A 20,000-nucleotide genomic window follows, 5' to 3' on the forward strand; every position below is an offset into this window, starting at 1 on the left:
CCCATCCCTCCTCCCATCCCTCCCTCTCTCCATCCATCTCTCCAACCCTCTCTCCTGTACCTCTTTTCTCCCTCCATCTATCGGCTAATCTGGCAACCCGGCTAATCTGGCAACCCGGCCAATCTGGCAACCCGGCCTTGTGGGCGTGTTTGTTTACATTGCTCATCACGCGCCATGCGACCGGGCTACGTGATGACGTGCCTGACGTCAGGCTAGAAGAAATCCGGTGGAAACTCGGAAGAGAAGCGGCGGTTGAATTCACAAATCAGGCGGATCAGATGAAATCACAGGTGAGACCAGCCCGTTTAACTCTAACCCTGTATCCCAGACAGGAGCGCGACGTCGTGCCTCTGTAACACCCGGGAAACACCGTAGACGCGAGGGTCTGTTGTGCTGAGCGCTGCTAGCCTGTTAGCCTGCTGGCCGCCCGTCGCGTGAATCTCACGGGAAATGGAAATGTGACACTGGCAGTGTGATCAGTGTGATCAGTGTTCTCATCAGTGTCATCAGTGTGATCAGTGTCATCAGTGTGATCAGTGTGATCAGTGTCATCAGTGTGATCAGTGTCATCAGTGTGATCAGTGTCATCAGTGTCATCAGTGTGATCAGTGTCATCAGTGTGATCAGTGTCATCAGTGTCATCAGTGTGATCAGTGTCGTCATCAGTGTCATCAGTGTGATCAGTGTGATCAGTGTCATCAGTGTCATCAGTGTGATCAGTGTCATCAGTGTGATCATCAGTGTGATCAGTGTGATCAGTGTGATCAGTGTCATCAGTGTCATCAGTGTCATCAGTGTCATCAGTGTCATCAGTGTGATCAGTGTGATCATCAGTGTCATCAGTGTGATCAGTGTCATCAGTGTGATCAGTGTGATCAGTGTCATCATCAGTGTCATCAGTGTGATCAGTGTCATCAGTGTGATCAGTGTGATCAGTGTCATCAGTGTCATCAGTGTGATCAGTGTCATCAGTGTGATCAGTGTGATCAGTGTCATCAGTGTCATCAGTGTGATCAGTGTGATCAGTGTCATCAGTGTCATCAGTGTGATCAGTGTCATCAGTGTGATCAGTGTGATCAGTGTGATCATCAGTGTGATCATCAGTGTCATCAGTGTCATCAGTGTCATCAGTGTGATCAGTGTGATCAGTGTCATCAGTGTCATCAGTGTGATCAGTGTCATCAGTGTCATCAGTGTGATCAGTGTCATCAGTGTCATCAGTGTGATCAGTGTGATCAGTGTGATCAGTGTCATCAGTGTGATCAGTGTGATCAGTGTCATCAGTGTGATCAGTGTTATCAGTGTCATCAGTGTGATCAGTGTGATCAGTGTGATCAGTGTCATGATCAGTGTCATCAGTGTCATCAGTGTGATCATCAGTGTCATCATCAGTGTCATCAGTGTCATCAGTGTGATCAGTGTGATCAGTGTTCTCATCAGTGTGATCAGTGTCATCAGTGTCATCAGTGTGATCAGTGTGATCAGTGTGATCAGTGTCATCAGTGTGATCAGTGTCATCAGTGTCATCAGTGTCATCAGTGTCATCAGTGTGATCGGTGTGATCAGTGTTATCAGTGTGTTATCACAGCAGCTGGTCCATCTCAGTCACACTAATACTCTATTATAATACTATCACTAATACTCTATTAGAATACTAACACTAATACTCTATTAGAATACTAACACTAATACTCTATTAGAATACTAACACTAATACTCTATTATAATACTAACACTAATACTCTATTAGAATACTAACACTACTAAATACTGTTTACGTCCCTAGGACCCAGGCTAAACATACTATGTGACAGGGTCTGGTGCAAGTCCCCAAGCAGGGCAACGTCATCTTTCTTTTAGTAGTTTTAATAGTTGAAGAAGATATGCTTAATTGAATGTTGGGATGAATCTATTAACTTGCCGCTTTGCTGCTCCACCAAACTATAAACTAACCTCAACCCAAATACCGGAGAACATGGCTCTGAATCAAACAGACTGATGCCCTCTGTGTTCTAGACCCAGGCTGATGCCCTCTGTGTTCTCAGGTCTAGACCCAGACTGATGCCCTCTGTGTTCTAGACCCAGACTGATGCCCTCTGTGTTCTAGACCCAGACTGATGCCCTCTGTGTTCTAGACCCAGACTGATACCCTCTGTGTTCTCAGGTCTAGACCCAGGCTGATACCCTCTGTGTTCTAGACCCAGGCTGATGCCCTCTGTGTTCTCAGGTCTAGACTGATACCCTCTGTGTTCTCAGGTCTAGACTGATACCCTCTGTGTTCTCAGGTCTAGACCCAGGCTGATACCCTCTGTGTTCTAGACCCAGACTGATGCCCTCTGTGTTCTAGACCCAGACTGATACCCTCTGTGTTCTCAGGTCTAGACCCAGGCTGATACCCTCTGTGTTCTAGACCCAGGCTGATGCCCTCTGTGTTCTCAGGTCTAGACTGATACCCTCTGTGTTCTCAGGTCTAGACTGATACCCTCTGTGTTCTCAGGTCTAGACCCAGACTGATGCCCTCTGTGTTCTAGACCCAGACTGATAACCTCTGTGTTCTAGACCCAGACTGATGCCCTCTGTGTTCTAGACCCAGGCTGATACTCTCTGTGTTCTCAGGTCTAGACCCAGGCAGCCATGGCGTCCGAGGGGAAGGCGCTGCGCGTCGACTTCCCGGACTTCTCCGGGTCGCTGCTGCAGAAGCTGAACCTGCAGCGTCAGCGCGGGCAGCTGTGTGACATGGTGGTGGTCATCCAGGGGCACCAGTACCGCGCGCACCGCGCCGTCCTGGCCGCCAGCTCACCCTACTTCTGCGACCAGGTAACCCTGACCCCTGACCCCTGACCCTGGGGGGGCGTGTCTGTGTGTCTGTCTGTGTGTCTGTGTCTGTCTGTCTGTGTGTCTGTCTCTGTGTCTGTCTCTGTGTCTGTCTGTCTGTCTGTGTGTCTGTCTGTGTGTCTGTCTCTGTGTCTGTCTGTCAGTGTGTCTGTCTGTGTGTGTCTGTCTGTGTGTCTGTCTGTGTGTTTGTCTGTCTGTCTCTGTGTCTGTCTCTGTGTCTGTCTGTGTGTCTGTCTGTCTGTCTGTCTGTGTGTCTGTGTGTCTGTCTGTCTGTCTGTGTGTCTGTCTGTCTGTCTCTGTGTCTGTCTTTGTGTCTGTCTGTGTGTCTGTCTGTGTGTCTGTCTGTGTGTCTGTCTGTGTGTCTCTGTTTCTGTCTCTGTGTCTGTCTGTCTGTGTGTCTGTCTCTGTGTCTGTCTCTGTGTCTGTCTGTGTGTCTGTCTGTGTGTCTGTCTGTCTGTCTGTCTGTGTCTGTCTGTCTGTCTGTGTGTCTGTCTCTGTGTCTGTCTGTGTGTCTGTCTCTGTGTCTGTCTCTGTGTCTGTCTGTCTGTCTGTGTGTCTGTCTGTGTGTGTCTGTCTGTCTGTGTGTCTGTCTGTGTGTCTGTCTGTCTGTCTGTGTGTCTGTGTCTGTCTGTGTGTCTGTGTGTCTGTCTGTCTGTCTGTGTGTCTGTCTGTCTGTCTCTGTGTCTGTCTTTGTGTCTGTCTGTGTGTCTGTCTGTGTGTCTGTCTCTGTGTCTGTATCTGTGTCTGTCTGTCTGTGTGTCTGTCTCTCTGTCTGTCTGTGTGTCTGTCTGTGTGTCTGTCTGTCTGTTTGTCTGTCTCTGTGTCTGTCTGTCTGTGTGTCTGTGTGTCTGTCTGTCTGTGTGTCTGTCTGTCTGTGTGTCTGTCTGTCTGTCTGTGTGTCTGTGTGTCTGTCTGTCTGTGTGTCTGTCTGTCTGTGTGTCTGTCTGTGTGTATGTCTGTCTGTCTGTCTGTGTGTCTGTCTCTGTGTCTGTCTGTCTGTGTGTCTGTCTCTGTGTCTGTCTGTCTGTGTGTCTGTCTGTCTGTGTGTCTGTCTCTGTGTCTGTCTGTCTGTGTGTCTGTCTCTGTGTCTGTCTGTCTGTGTGTCTGTCTCTGTGTGTCTGTCTGTGTGTCTGTCTGTGTGTCTGTCTGTCTATGTCTGTCTGTGTGTCTGTCTGTGTGTCTGTCTGTGTGTCTGTCTGTCTGTCTCTGTGTCTGTCTGTGTGTCTGTCTGTGTGTGTGTCTCTGTGTGTTTGTCTGTGTGTCTGTCTGTGTGTCTGTCTGTGTGTGTGTCTGTCTGTGTGTCTGTCTGTCTGTGTGTCTGTGTGTGTGTCTGTCTGTGTGTCTGTCTGTGTGTATGTCTCTGTGTCTGTGTGTCTGTGTGTCTGTGTGTGTGTCTGTCTGTGTGTCTGTGTGTCTGTCTCTGTGTGTTTGTCTGTGTGTCTGTCTGTCTGTGTATGTCTGTCTGTGTGTCTGTCTGTCTGTCTGTCTGTCTGTGTGTCTGTCTGTGTGTCTGTGTGTCTGTCTGTCTGTGTGTCTGTCTCTCTGTGTGTCTGTCTGTCTGTGTGTCTGTCTGTGTGTCTGTCTGTCTGTCTGTCTGTGTGTCTGTCTGTCTGTGTGTCTGTCTGTGTGTCTGTCTGTGTGTCTGTCTGTGTATGTCTGTCTGTGTGTCTGTCTGTGTGTCTGTCTGTCTGTCTGTGTATGTCTGTCTGTCTGTGTGTCTGTCTGTGTGTCTGTCTGTCTGTCTGTGTATGTCTGTCTGTGTGTCTGTCTCTCTGTCTGTCTGTCTGTCTGTCTGTGTCCTAGAGGTTGTATAATGTGACAGCAAAAACTCATTGATAAGATGAACATCAGATGAATGCGGAGACCGAGAGGTGTTGCTTCCTTATGATAATGAATTAATGCTCAATGTAGACAATTAAGATAAAGTTTAATCCATTACACAGCGCTGGGCAGCCTCTCAATACACACGGCAAGCAACGGTGAGAGACTCGCACCTAATGACACTTTGTAGCGGCCTTATATGCTAGATTTTCCGCTGACACCGGAAACAGCTGTTTGTCATGCAAATCATTCCCAAAGACAGGGGCTCCGTTGAGTCTAGGTAGGGTTGTTGACGAGAAGTCCCCATGTTCCAAAAGTGGCTGATTATCCTGACAACCCAGCTACCCGACCCTGGTCAGCTGACTGGCTGGTCCTGAATATACTGATCTATTGACCCCAGTACCCATATAAGTCTACCACCTGGCTGACCACCACAAGGCTCCCCTGTCCTTAGATCCCAACTGGTCCCCATCTCTATATTTGGCTCAGGTCCAGTTACAGACAGAGAGTTTGCAGTCCCGTGCTGATACAGCAAGAGAGGCTGGCTCATTTCTCAATAGTCAGATGTTACACTTGCTGATAATCCCTAATGATTAAACATTCAGGATTTACCTAAGCACAATGATAAAATGCATCCTATCAGCCCACTCTTTTTTGTCTTCTCTAATGGACAGTAACTTTAATTATTTCTCTTTCTTTCCCCATGGTTGAGATCCCGCATTCCTCCCCCGGAATCGTCTTTAAATGACTTTTCCCATGGACAAATGCAAGCTCCCAGTCATGTGGCCTGACAAAGTGAACAAACATCTCACTCCACAATTGACTTGGCATGAGTAAAAGGTCACTTTGTGGTTAAAACTACTCTGATTAATAATCACCTTCTTTGGATAAAAACCTTTGTTGTTTAAAGGAGAAAATATCCAAATAGGTTTCTCATTGCTATGTCTAACTACTTATTACAAATGAAGTAGATATCATTTCCATCATTAAGTCAAATCACATGTTTTTCCATAGTTTGTTACATAATTATACATTTTTAACAAATAGGGATATCGTCAATCAGTTTCTTGGTTCTCTTCGATATCCTAGGTCGATCTTCAACAGAGGGACCATCATGCTTTTCCGGTCGCAATGAGGCACTATCTGAGACGCTGGAACATTGTTGTCTTTCCGCCTTATCGTCCTCTTGTCTTGTTGCTGTGTTATTGAGAGACTCACAGTAGAGATTATTTCATTCACCCTCATGCTGCTTGCTCAAATGTTTTAACAGTGTTATTGAAACTCTAAATCCTTACCCCCTACTTTTCTCTCCCCTATTGTTCTATGTCCCCATTGTCTGATCTTAAAGGTTTACTCCTGTTGTGGTGAATACGTACAACAATTGTCAACAAACTGGCAAACTCCTGCAACTGAGTCTAGTGCGCTATTTGGTTTAACTCCCTGGATGTCACGACGCATGCGAACAAGATTAGTGTCAGAGTCTTCAGTTAAAGTAAAGTCTGTTTCGTTAGTTAACACCCAGAGCGTATACAGAACCGATAGAATTGTGGCCATCCATCTTATGCACAATGAGGCCAGGATCACACGGTGTCTCCCGTCACGCATCGTCTGTCCGGTATCTCTTGTCCTAGTTTCAATCTTAATTCACAACAACATCAAGAATAATTGTTAATAGCAGAGATAGTCATCATTATGGTACTGAAATCAGTAATCGTTTCATAATACGTGTTTTCCCCTTTGCTTGGTTCTCATCGTCAGAGTTGAGAGTGGGTTGGGCCCCCTGTGGTCCCCCCCATCTAGTGAGTTATGCACTTGCCTGCTGAGACATTTTTAGATACAGGGATTGCACAATCGTTAAGTACAGGTAGACAGACATTTAGTTTCTCTCAAAATGGTTAACTCGTCCTTCATCAATGCTCCTAGAGGAAACAAAAAGATTTGTCATTCGACATTCATGCCATGGGTATTCAAACTAGGACGTGTGTTGTGAAAAACCGTGAACCGTCCCTTTAATATCCAAATCAGTTCTTCAATACTTAGTTTATTTACTGTCAATGTGCAATCTGAGTCAATTCCCATAAGCATACTTTTAATGAGGTAGATAGGTTCTATTCTACCCGTATGTTAAAAATTCTGATCACAATTGTTACTGATGGCTTGAATACTTCCCCGTTGGTCTATGTACACTATGAGCTTATTTTGCATTAAGGTTTAAATTTGCTGTGAACATTTAAATGTTCTATCCCTCTCTTATAGTCAAATATTTCTCAGTCAATCACCCGTCGGTTTTAGTAGATTTATCAGAGACACTCTTGAGTCAGTGTGAACGGTTTTCTATCATAAATGTTGCATCAATGTGTAATTCTCGTGCATTCAGCTGTTGGCCGATTAACACTGTTGATTGTGTAAAATACCGTCATATTCGTATGTGTAATTGCTTTATCAAAGTCTGTAGTCTGTCATGTCATTATCATGTTTCCGCTTTCAAACAGAAAAACAACATTTTCGTTTACAGTTACACAGAGAATTATCATTTGTGGTTTCCCCTTTCTCTCATCCGTCAATCGTTCACTGTCATTTCAGCCCCCACTTCTGTTAGATTGGCCCTCAGCAACGCCCCCGTTTTTTTAGTCCGTCGCTCAGTGTTTCTTTCCATTTTCTGGGTTCTGTCAGGAGATAGAATTGGCAAGAGTTGTGTTGTCCGTTCGGGATTATTCATCAATCAAAATGTCACATATTGCTCTTCGCTTGTGTGAACATCAACAGTCATCAATGCACGGTCTTATCTCTGTTCACCAAGTAAATTCAAATGTTACGTTTACTGAGTCAATGCAGAATTGTATGATAATTACAATAAGAGACAACTACATTTTCATGTCTAACACTTCTATGTGTTCTCTGCGTGTGTGTGTCTCTGTGTCACCGAGCTGCGTCTTGTTTGCAAGGGCAGTTCTATTAATAGTTTTGGTTCAGAGCGTCGTCCCTGGTGCAGCGTTGTGGAGCACAAGTGCACTCGTGTCTCTTACCACCTTTTGCTGTTTGTGCTAAGCTATTTAGCTTGTCCTGAAAATACAATAGTTATTCATTTCACTCTTTATCATTTGTTTACAATATGTTAATCAATACAAGGATTATTATTACTTAACTCAATGATTTCCCTATAACTCTATCACTCGACATGCTTCACGTAAGACTTCATTACCCATAATGCTTAGTATTCATTCCAACCCTCTAGGTCCGCGTATTGCGCCAGCTCCAAGACTTGTGGTTGGTATCGCTTATTAAACAATCCCAAAGCTTCTAATTCCCTTATTCGTTTTTCAATCAATGCTGGTGTCATTGAGAAAATGTCTGGTGTCGATAATTTGAAGTTTTTCGCATCGTCTCCAATACCATCTAGAATCATATTTGTAAAGAATGCGTTAGGTTTGTCATCTAATTCCAAATTCGCCTTTTCTCTCCAGGTATTTTGGAATCTGATTACAAAGTCAGACATTGTTTCATTAGGCTTACGTTTACAGTTCAGAATCTGTGAGATATCACGGTTTTGACTGGCATGTTCGTTTAGAAATTTGGTTAATTGTTCAATATGAGTCACTTTGTGTTGTTTATTAAACCATGGGAATCGTTCATTAATTGTATTACCTCTACATGGCCCATCATTATCTTCATTCAAAGTTTCACAAGCATTTATCAAAGTATCAATTTCAACATCTGGCATTAACGTGATCAGAATGTATCTTAAATCCGTGCCATTCAAATTACCATGTAGCAACATTGTTTCGTACCAATTTATGAATCCTTTTGGGTTAATCAAGGGTCTGGGTGCGTCGACTATGATTGCAGATACGTCGGTTAGGGTTAATGGTTTATACAGTACTTTCTCCTCTATATTTAACAATGGTGCCTGCACCCGAACCACGCTGCGTATCACAGTCTGCTCCGCCTGTTCCGGCTGTACAGGAGGAGACCCGCTCCGTATCTCCTTTACCTTGGGTATAGGGTTAAACCTATTGTGTTCCTTCTTTCTGACAATATTACCAGGCCATTGATTAGACATTATTACCCATGCTTGATAGACTTCTTTCATGTAATCAATATCCCATAATGGGTCGCAAATGCTTTTGTTTGATATCAAATATTCATCAATAATCTTTAGTTTATTCTTTTCAAAACTCCCGATACTTGGGAAATTATCGTCACTCCATTCCGCAATCTTTGTTAGAAACGGTTCTGCATAGAATGGTCCTAATTTAAGTAAAATCCATCCTTTTGGTGTCACTGTATCAGTGTATTTTATCGGAATATCAATTATGTGTGGATCAATTTCCAATAGTTTCTTAATAGATTTCTTTTCCCCTCGTGGCAAGTCCCTAACCGACTTGTACTTAATAATCCGTTTTTCACAATTTGCTGTCCTAGACATTCGATTCCCCATGTTTGATTAATTACACTGCACACAATGTTAGTAAAAAGGAATTCTTTTATCTAAATTGTCTCGTTAGAGCTTTATAGTTACACCATTCGTGTCATATACTTTAATTCAGTCTGTTGTATTGCGTCTCATCAAGGTCATTTAAATCCACGTCTCATCTGTTCTCTCCTGTCTCAATAAATCAATCTTGTCACTCAAATCTGTTGCGCTCTAACATTAACACAAATACCGTATCCGTTCAACTTCTTATCGTCCTACAACTGTCTTTTTACCGCTGACCTATATCTTTCATTATACTAGACCACTTATAAACACTTTCTTTAAATCACACTTCAAATTACATACCATAACCACTTGCGTGTCAATACCTTATTCATTTAACCATCTTAATCAACATTCTACTTCATAGTTTCAATTGACTCAAGCGTGCTGCAGTTCACCTTATTTCCTGTCAAATACCTCAATATGTCTGTACCTTACAGATAAACACCTGTCTGTACCTTACAGATAAAAACCTAAATAAAAACCCACGGAATGCCCAATTCCGTTTAATCAATTCTTCTATGAATTAATCAATATCCAGTATCAGTATGTCACCTCCAGAGTGGCACCTAGCATCTCTGTCCTTTATAACGTATCCTAGATGTGGATCAATGACCTTCAATGTACACAGCAATACTCAAGCTTTAATATTTAGTCAATTTTAATCATTGGCCCCCCCATCATCAAATTCATCCCCTTTCCTTCATTCAAGGAAAAAAATTACAGGTTTTTTTTTCCCTCTAGAACAACAATTCAGGTTAAGCACACAACCACACTGGTTTATCTGCCTTACCTGTCTCGCTGAATCTAGGATCCTGTTCGTTAAACGCCAATTTGATAAGATGAACATCAGATGAATGCGGAGACCGAGAGGTGTTGCTTCCTTATGATAATGAATTAATGCTCAATGTAGACAATTAAGATAAAGTTTAATCCATTACACAGCGCTGGGCAGCCTCTCAATACACACGGCAAGCAACGGTGAGAGACTCGCACCTAATGACACTTTGTAGCGGCCTTATATGCTAGATTTTCCGCTGACACCGGAAACAGCTGTTTGTCATGCAAATCATTCCCAAAGACAGGGGCTCCGTTGAGTCTAGGTAGGGTTGTTGACGAGAAGTCCCCATGTTCCAAAAGTGGCTGATTATCCTGACAACCCAGCTACCCGACCCTGGTCAGCTGACTGGCTGGTCCTGAATATACTGATCTATTGACCCCAGTACCCATATAAGTCTACCACCTGGCTGACCACCACAAGGCTCCCCTGTCCTTAGATCCCAACTGGTCCCCATCTCTATATTTGGCTCAGGTCCAGTTACAGACAGAGAGTTTGCAGTCCCGTGCTGATACAGCAAGAGAGGCTGGCTCATTTCTCAATAGTCAGATGTTACACTTGCTGATAATCACTAATGATTAAACATTCAGGATTTACCTAAGCACAATGATAAAATGCATCCTATCACTCATGTATCGCATTCAAGATGGATGACAAAACAAAATGCTGTTTCTCCTCCTCTCCTCTCCTCTCCTCTCCTCTCCTCCTCCTCCTCCTCCTCCTCTCCTCTCCTCCTCCTCTCCTCCTCCTCTCCTCTCCTCTCCTCCTCCTCTCCTCTCCTCTCCTCTCCTCTCCCCCCTCCTCTCCTCTCCTCTCCCCTCCCTCTCCTCTCCTCCTCCTCTCCTCTCCTCTCCTCCTCCTCTCCCTCTCCTCTTCACCTCTCCTCTCCTCCTCCTCTCCTCTCCTCCACCTCTTCTCTCCTCCTCCTCCTCTCCTCTCCTCTCCTCTCCTCTCCCCCCTCCTCTCCTCTTCACCTCTCCTCTCCTCCTCCTCTCCTCTCCCCCCTCCTCTCCTCTCTTCTCCTCTCCTCTCCTCTCCCCCCTCCTCTCCTCTCCCTCTCCTCCTCCTCCTCTCCTTCTCCTCTCCTCTCCTCTCCTCTCCCCCCTCCTCTCCTCTCCCTCTCCTCTTCACCTCTTCTCTCCTCCTCTCCTCCTCTCCTCTCCTCACCTCCTCTCCTCTCCTCTCCTCTCCCCCTTCCTCTCCTCTCCTCTCTCCTCTCCTCTCCTCTCCTCTCCTCTCCTCCTCCTCCTCTCCTCTCCTCTCCTCTCCTCCTCCTCTCCTCCTCCTCCTCTCCTCTCCTCTCCTCCTCCTCTCCTTCTCCTCCTCTCCTCTCCTCTCCTCCTCTCCCAGGTGTTGTTGAAGAACAGTGCCCGTGTGGTGCTGCCAGAGGTGATGCACCCCTGCGTGTTTGAGCGGCTGCTGCAGTCCTGCTACACGGGCACGTTGCTCCTCCCCGCGGGGGCGGTGGTGGCGTTCCTCACGGCCGCCAGCTTCCTGCAGATGTGGCACGTGGTGGACAAGTGCACGGAGCTGCTGGAGGTGGTGGGGGCGGGGGGGGCGGCGGCCGGGGGGGGCTCGCTGGGGGTGGGGGTGTCCCGGCGGGGGGGGCTGGGGGCGGGGGTGTCGCTGTGCAGCGCGGGGGCAGGGGGGGGTGGGGGGACAGCGCCGGAGGACGGGCCTTCGCCCGGTGGGGACAGCAACTACCACAGCCCCGGGGAGGAGGAGGAGGAGGAGGAGGAGGAGGGGGAGGAGGGGGAGGGGGGCGTGGGGGGGGAGGAGGAGGGGGAGGAGGGCTTCACCAAGACTGAGATGGACCAGCTGCTGGAGAACAGCTTCCCCTCCCCCCCCTGTCTGGACCAGGACGTCTCGGCCAGCGACAGCGAGAACGGCGACGAGGACCACGACTACCAGTACACCAGGCCCGCCTACGTGCCCCCGAGCATCATGGGACACAGGAAATGGGTGCACGTGAAGGCGGAGCGTCCGGAGGGAGGGAGGGAGGGGTGTGGCGGCGGGGGGGGGGGAGGAGGAGGAGGAGACTCTGCAGAGCAGCTGAACCCCGCCCACTCCCAGGGGCTCCCAGCCAATAGGAGCGCTCTGGAGGACGAGCTGGTGTCTCAGCTGAAGGAGGGGGAGGGGCTGGAGGAGGGGGAGGGGCTAGAGGAGGACCCCCTGGACTTCTACGGGACATCGATGGAGGGCTTCTCGTCCGGGGGGGCTGAGGGGGGGCCGCTGGGGCTGAAGGAGGAGAGAGGAGGGGGGAGCGGGGGGCAGGTAAGAGAGAGAGTGTGTGTGTGTGTGTTGGGGGGGGGGGGGGGGGTGTCAGGTAGGACCGTCTCCAGTATGGGGTTGGTGTTGGTCTACTGGCCTGTCTCCAGTATGGGGTTGGTGTTGGTGGCCCTGCCTTGACCAGGTTCACGTCCTACCTCAGCTATAGAAGCTTCTCTGTCTACATAGCTAACTGTGCCTCTCCCCCAGCCAGTCTCTCATGTGGGGTCCCACAGGGTTGCATCCTGGGTCCCATCATGTTCTCCATCTACATGCTTCCCCTTGGTCAAATTATCCAAAAACACAACGTTTCTTTCCATTGCTATTCAGATGACACACAGCTTTATATCCCCCTGAAACTAAATGAAACTCCATCCCTCCATCCCTCTCTCTATCAGACCTGACCCCTCCATCCCTCCATCCCTCTCTCTATCAGACCTGACCCCTCCATCCCTCCATCCCTCTCTCTATCAGATCTGCCCCCTCCATCCCTCCATCCACTCCTTTTAATCCAGGCTAAAAACGAAATAGATTTGTTTGTTCTCGTGTACTTTCTATATATGTCATTATGCTATATCACTATGTCATTATGCTTTATGTTATTGTGATCGTATGCTTTTATAAATACTCCTCTCCTCTCCCCTCCTCCCCTCTCCTCTCCTCCCCTCTCCTCTACCTCTCCTCTCCCCTCCTCTCCTCTCCTCTCCTCCCCTCTCCTCTACCTCTCCTCTCCTCTACCTCTCCTCCCCCTCTCCTCTCCTCCCCTCTCCTCTCCTCTCCTTTACCTCCCCTCTCCTCTCCCCTCCTCCCCTCTCCTCTCCTCTCCTCTACCTCCCCTCTCCTCTCCTCTCCTCTCCCTCTACCTCTCCTCTCCTCCTCCTCTCCTCTCCTCCTCCTCTCAGCCCCCACCGCCCCCCCCCTCCACCGGCGGTCCCCAGGAGCCCCCCCCACCCCCACCCCCTCCCCAGGGCTTCGGCTCCCTGGTCTACAAGCTGTACCCCTGCCAGTGCGGCAAGAGTTTCACCCACAAGAGCCAGAGGGACCGTCACATGAGCATGCACCTGGGGCTGCGGCCCTACGGCTGCGCCGTCTGCGGGAAGAGCTTCAAGATGAAGCACCACCTGGTGGGCCACATGAAGATCCACACGGGCCTGAAGCCCTACGCCTGCAGCCTCTGCCAGCGCCGGTTCATGTGGAGGGACAGCTTCAACAGACACACATCCTCCTGCTCCCGCGCCCACCAGGGCCAGAACCAGAACCAGAACCAGGGCCAAGGCCAGGGCCAGGGCCAGACCACCCGCCCCTCCTCTGCCTCCCTGGCCCCGCCCACCACCACCCCCACCCCCCCCAGCTCAGACCTGCTGACCTTTAACCTTTAACCCCCCCCACCCCTCCTGACCCTTTAAACAGAGAGGGCACCGCCCACCAGAACCAGACCCGCCGAGCCCAGGACTCCCCCCCCCCCCCCCCCAGATCAGACTGGCTGACCTTTAACCCTTAATCCCCCCCCCTGCCCCCCACCCGTCCCCCTGTCCCAGATCAGTGTCCACTCCCCTCGATGGTTCTCCGAGCCAGGAGGTAGAGGCTGGGGGAGGTAGAGGCTGGGGGAGGTAGAGGCTCGGGGAGGTAGAGGCTGGGGGAGGTAGAGGCTGGGGGAGGTAGAGGCTCGGGGAGGTAGAGGCTGGGGGAGGTAGAGGCTCGGGGAGGTAGAGGCTGCTGGAGGTAGACATCGGAGGCTCCTTGGGAGGGAAGGAGGAGTGTATCACACGCTTGACACTTTCGGACCATTCCTCAGACCTACAGGTGTGTTAGCTATAGTCACATACAGGTGTGTCTCTCTCTGCTATCTACCGCCAGGCCTGGGGAACAGGTTACCTAGGTTACACGGTCTCTTGTCTGGTGAAAATACATCGAATCAAATAAACGGCGCCCGCTGGTGACATCATGATGACATCATCATCATCGGGCTGCACTGAACCAGGAAGAGGAAGTCCCTTCCTTCTCAGGACTAGGGGGGGTCAGCCACACTGTCACCTGACTGGCTTCAGAGACGCTCATCCAGAATGATCCCAGTGGAATCACTTTAACCATGTTTTAACCGTGTTCTAACCGTGTTCTAACCGTGTTCTAACCGTGTTCACATGGTGTGAAATGACAATGATTGGCTGTAGTCGTAGAGGTGCGGGAGGCGGTGGTTGCTAGGAGGTGGTGGTTGCTTGGAGGCGGTGGTTGCTAGGACGTCTGTTGTGCTGTAGAGGGGTTCCAACCTGACCTTCACATCTGCATTCACTCATACCTGCCTCACCTCTGACCTTTAATCTTTAACCTGTTTACCTGCCTCACCTCTGACCTTTAACCTTTAACCTGTTTACCTGCCTCACCTCTGACCTTTAACCTTTAACCTGTTTACCTGCCTCACCTCTGACCTTTAACCTTTAACCTGTTTACCTGCCTCACCTCTGACCTTTAACCTTTAACCTGTTTACCTGCCTCACCTCTGACCTTTAACCTTTAACCTGTTTACCTGCCTCACCTCTGACCTTTAACCTTTAACCTGTTTACCTGCCTCACCTCTGACCTTTAACCTTTAACCTGTTTACCTGCCTCACCTTTGACTTTTAACCTTTAACCTGTTTACCTGCCTCACCTCTGACCTTTAATCTTTAACCTGTTTACCTGCCTCACCTCTGACCTTTAATCTTTAACCTGTTTACCTGCCTCACCTCTGACCTTTAATCTTTAACCTGTTTACCTGCCTCACCTCTGACCTTTAACCTTTAACCTGTTTACCTGCCTCACCTCTGACCTTTAACCTTTAACCTGTTTACCTGCCTCACCTCTGACCTTGTTTACCTGACCTTCACATCTGCCTCACCTTTAACCTTTGACCTTGTTTGGCTGCCTCACCTTTGACCTTGTTTACCTGCCTCACCTCTGACCTTTGACCTTGTCTCATGTGTTATGAGGTTCTTCAAGGCACTTGAGCCCAGCTGATGCAGTGTGGTGTTTCTCTCCAGCTAGCAGGCTAGCTGTTAGCCACTAGCATGGCCACGCAGTCTAAATACCTCTCATTCTGAATGTTACCTGTTATATTTACACCATAATTGATAAAAACATGTTTTACTGGAAACCATGGTTACTAAACCTCGACATTTGTCAATCCCAGTGTGACTAGACTAGTGTGGGTGTGGGGGCGGGGGGGTGTACAGAGTCATGTGAACCTTGTGTGATGCTGTAGTCTAGTTATGAGGAGTTTCTCTCTACTGATGTGATTCTTACTGAAGCTTTTAAACTTCTGACTGTTTGATATGAGTGTTGTTGCTGCGTCCTGCTGACAACGGAGACTCTGTCGCCCCGGCAACGCTTTTAGGTTCAGGACCGTGTTGTCATGACGACACAGAGCAGTGTGCTGCGCAGCCCAGCAGGGGGCAGAGCGGTACATCCAGGATGTTGGCATGGTTACCAGCTGCTCTAACAGGCCGACGAGACAATCATTAGGGCGTGATTACAGGGTGTGTCAGCCAGGGGGCAGCGTGGGCTCCGTAGGTACAACATGGGATATTATACCAGGATGTTTGTCTTTAATTTCACTGTTTAGTTCCGGAGGCGTTTAGTCATGTGACAACGAGGTCCTTGAGGAGATTACGTCTGATCTCAGGCCCGATTCTGTTTGTGTTCTAGGGTGTTCTAGGGTGTTCTAGAGTTTTCTAGAGTGCACTATGGTGTTCTAGAGTGTTCTAGGGTGTTCTAGAGTGTTCTAGGGTGTTCTAGAGTGCACTAGGGTGTTCTAGAGTGTTCTAGAGTGTTCTAGGGTATTCTAGAGTGCACTAGGGTGTTCTAGAGTGTGCTAGGGTGTTCTAGAGTGTTCTAGGGTGTTCTAGAGTGTTCTAGGGTATTCTAGAGTGCACTAGGGTGTTCTAGAGTGTGCTAGGGTGTTCTAGAGTGCACTAGGGTGTTCTAGAGTGTGCTAGGGTGTTCTAGAGTGTTCTAGAGTGTGCTAGGGTGTTCTAGAGTGTTCTAGAGTGTTCTAGGGTGTTCTAGAGTGTTCTAGGGTATTCTAGAGTGCACTAGAGTGTGCTAGGGTGTTCTAGAGTGTTCTAGAGTGTTCTAGGGTGTTCTAGAGTGTGCTAGAGTGTTCTAGGGTGTTCTAGGGTGTTCTAGAGTGTTCTAGGGTGTTCTAGAGTGTTCTAGGGTATTCTAGAGTGCGCTAGAGTGTGCTAGGGTGTTCTAGAGTGTTCTAGAGTGCACTAGAGTGTGCTAGGGTGTTCTAGAGTGTTCTAGGGTGTTCTAGGGTGTTCTGGGGTGTTCTAGAGAAGCTTTCTATGGTGCAGGAACATCAGTGTTTCTGCTGTCTGGCTCTGTGGATCACCAGTAGACTGGTCCAGCCTGGTTGAATACGCTGTTGTACTGTATGTTCACTGGTTTTTGCCATATAAGCCTGTCAGTGTATTACCCTGCAGGTTAACTTCTATAAGCCTGTATTACCCTGCAGGTTAACTTATACCATGTTGTACAGAATACTTGTTGAGCAGAACTGAATTCTAACTTTGACACTGACTCTCTTCTGCTTGTGTGAAATGTGAAATGTGTATTACGCTGATCTGGAAAAACTAAACAGCAGACCTTGACTCTGAGGACAACATGTTAGTGATTCTGAGGACAACATGTTGGTGATTCTGAGGACAACATGTTGGTGATTCTGAGGACAACATGTTGGTGATTCAGACACGAGGAACGTTAGAGGGTTTGGGGAGATGTCTCTCCCAGTGTTGGTGACATTCAAGCTACCTCACACAGACGAGCTGTTCCGTCTGTCTGACTGAAGTTGTTCACATTTTTCCAGAACCCCTCCTCCCTTTTCCTCACCTATGGGATATGTTCTTCTTATAGAAGAAGTTTGTGAATGTTTTGTACAAAAAGATGTTCAGCAATAAATGTCTTCTCCCACTTTGCCGCGTCAGTCTCTCGGACTCTGTCTCCTCGTTGTGATTGGCTGCGTCAGTCTCTCAGACTCTGTCTCCTCGTTGTGATTGGCTGCGTCAGTCTCTCAGACTCTGTCTCCGCGTTGTGATTGGCTGCGTCAGTCAGACTCTGTCTCCTCGTTGTGATTGGCTGCGTTTTGGATCGTTGAGTTTCAGGACTAGTGGACTCAGAGTTATGATCCCTTGGCTTCTCTGGCGCAGTACCAGCGACCGCCTCTAGAGGGAGCCACAGTCCTGCGCCATACCAGGAGGTCTGGAAGATGAAGACATGTTAATGTCAAGATGCACAACATATTTTAATGTTATTTAACCTTTATTTCTACAGAAACACACTGAGACCAGATGCACCCTGTCATCAATTACATGTCAACAACAACAACAACAACACAGTTAAATACAGACGTATTCCAACAGGCTTATTCTGATAAATCTCGTGAGACTGGATTTTCCTTTAGCGATGTGAATGAAACACCCCCCAGTACGTCATATAGAACCACAACATATCAGGTGAACTGTAGTTACCATGTAGTTAGCATGTAGGTACCATGTAGTTACCATGTAGGTACCATGTAGTAAGCATGTAGGTACCATGTAGGTACTATGTAGTTAGCATGTAGGTACCATGTAGTTAGCATGTAGATACCATGTAGTTAGCATGTAGTTGCCATGTAGTTAGCATGTAGTTACCATGTAGTAAGCATGTAGTTAGCATGTAGATACCATGTCGTTACCATGTCGTTAGCATGTAGTTACCATGTAGTTACCATGTAGTAAGCATGTAGTTAGCATGTAGTTAGCATGTAGATACCATGTAGTTAGCATGTAGATACCATGTAGTTAGCATGTAGTAAGCATGTAGGTACCATGTAGATACCATGTAGTTAGCATGTAGGTACCATGTAGATACCATGTAGTAAGCATGTAGTTACCATGTAGATACCATGTAGATATCATGTAGTTACCATGTAGTTAGCATGTAGATACCATGTAGTAAGCATGTAGTTACCATGTAGATACCATGTAGGTACCATGTAGATACCATGTAGGTACCATGTAGATACCATGTAGTTAGCATGTAGGTACCATGTAGATACCATGTAGTAAGCATGTAGTAAGCATGTAGATACCATGTTGGTACCATGTAGTAAGCATGTAGTAAGCATGTAGGTACCATGTAGGTACCATGTAGATACCATGTAGCAGTGGCGGCTGGTGCTAAACATTTTGGGTGGGGCACAGGTTATGGGGGCATGCTCCACGGGGAAGAATATCAACTTCAAAATCTGGATTTACAGTCGATTTTAGCATGAGAATATACTGTATATAGTACTGTCCAGACAGTTGTCTTGTTTAGCCATTCAACTAGGCATTAGTTATTCAAATGGAGAAAGACATGGAACACAATGCAATTGTGATAATAAATGTGTTCTTTGTTACTTCTTTAATTAAATTAAAGTGTACCTTTCTATTATCATACAATATTTCCTTGAACATGTAAACTCTATAATCATACAGTTGTCTTTCTATTAGTTGTCTCTGTCATACTGAACTGTTTGTTATCACCTCAGTTCTGTCTCTATTGCTCTCCTCTCCTGTTGTCGTTTCCGGGTCCAAAGTTGGCTGAGGCGCTGTCTTCGAAATGCCGCAATAATAATAATAATTAATTATATTTATATAGCGCTTTTCCGAGGCTCAAATACCCTGACAATATGGGGAAAACGGGAAAGTGCTGTGTCCCTTGTTGTATGAATAGATCCCAGTCTAAAAAACTATTAAACTGTCATTCTACCGCTGTAGTTCACTGGTATTCTGGTGCGGAGAATTTCTGGTTTGGAGCTGGAAATTGCAAAACGTCACGTTTGACGTCAGACTTAACAACCGGATATTCAGGGATATTCAGGGCATTTTTAAATGTTTACTACCCCTAGTGGTAGTGGCCCTAGGCTGCAGCCTAGGTAAGCCTATAATCTGCGCCCCGGCCGAGAAATAGGAGACAGACAATTGGAGCGCTGCTACAGCTCACGTGTAAGCCAAAAGTATTTGCAGTGCCATAGACTTGCATTCGGCCGGCGCCCCGACTCCTCCCCTTTGTATTTTAACAGTGACTTTTACACACACACACAGATAAAATGTTTATTGTATTGGAGGATTTTTAATTAATGCTGATAGGCGCCGACAGAATATCAGCCGCATTTTGTGAATAACCAATGTTTATTTAAAAAAAAAACTTTTACAAGTCGCAACTAGGAAGTGAAGGTGGGGGCGGCGCCCTAGCGCCCTCTATTGGCCAGCCGCCACTGCGGCATGTAGGTACCATGTAGATACCATGTAGTAAGCATGTAGATACCATGTAGTTACCATGTAGTAAGCATGTAGTTCGTGGAGGAGCTGCCTGGCCCTAAGCTGTCCTATGTGATCAACTCTGATTTGGTTTGATTTGAACAGCGTGACAGTTATCTGTTACTACCTCCCTTAGCCAGGGTCTGCTGGCCGCTGATTGGCTCATCCCTGCCTGAGGGCGGGGCAGGGCGTGGATGCGGTCGGGTGATTAGGCGGCTCACCTGTCTGTCAGGTGTCTGACAGCGTCTACCTGCAGCTGCTTCCTGCTCCCAGCGTCTCTCTGCGCCTGCGCCTGTGTGAGGGAGTGACGTCACCAGCGGACACGGTGTCTCTGCATATCTGGACGGTTCTGAGTCTCCGCTGCAGGTCTGTCTGAGCGACCTTGCGGCTGTTTCTGGACCGTAACACCCTGGACCCCCCCCGGAGGAGCAGCCTGGAC

The 20,000-nt window shown here is 47.6% G+C and overlaps 1 protein-coding gene across 1 annotated transcript in view; it reads left to right on the forward strand.

Annotated features, from left to right (window-relative positions):
• Positions 1-2,634: 2,634 nt before the first annotated feature.
• LOC308156407 (zinc finger and BTB domain-containing protein 43-like) overlaps positions 2,635-20,000 on the forward strand; it is a gene marked incomplete at both ends in the record, with an annotated part of 30,761 nt that continues 13,395 nt past the window's right edge. Inside the window, 5 exons of the mRNA XM_080529745.1 lie at positions 2,635-2,817; positions 11,322-11,612; positions 11,832-12,224; positions 13,208-13,558; positions 13,778-13,817. Coding sequence (XP_080385871.1) covers positions 2,635-2,817; positions 11,322-11,612; positions 11,832-12,224; positions 13,208-13,558; positions 13,778-13,817 — 1,258 coding nt within the window. The remainder of the gene's footprint in view (positions 2,818-11,321; positions 11,613-11,831; positions 12,225-13,207; positions 13,559-13,777; positions 13,818-20,000) is intronic.

Source organism: Nansenia antarctica, assembly GCF_963989245.1.
Source record: "Nansenia antarctica genome assembly, chromosome: 4".
Taxonomy (NCBI): Eukaryota; Metazoa; Chordata; class Actinopteri; order Argentiniformes; family Microstomatidae; genus Nansenia; species Nansenia antarctica.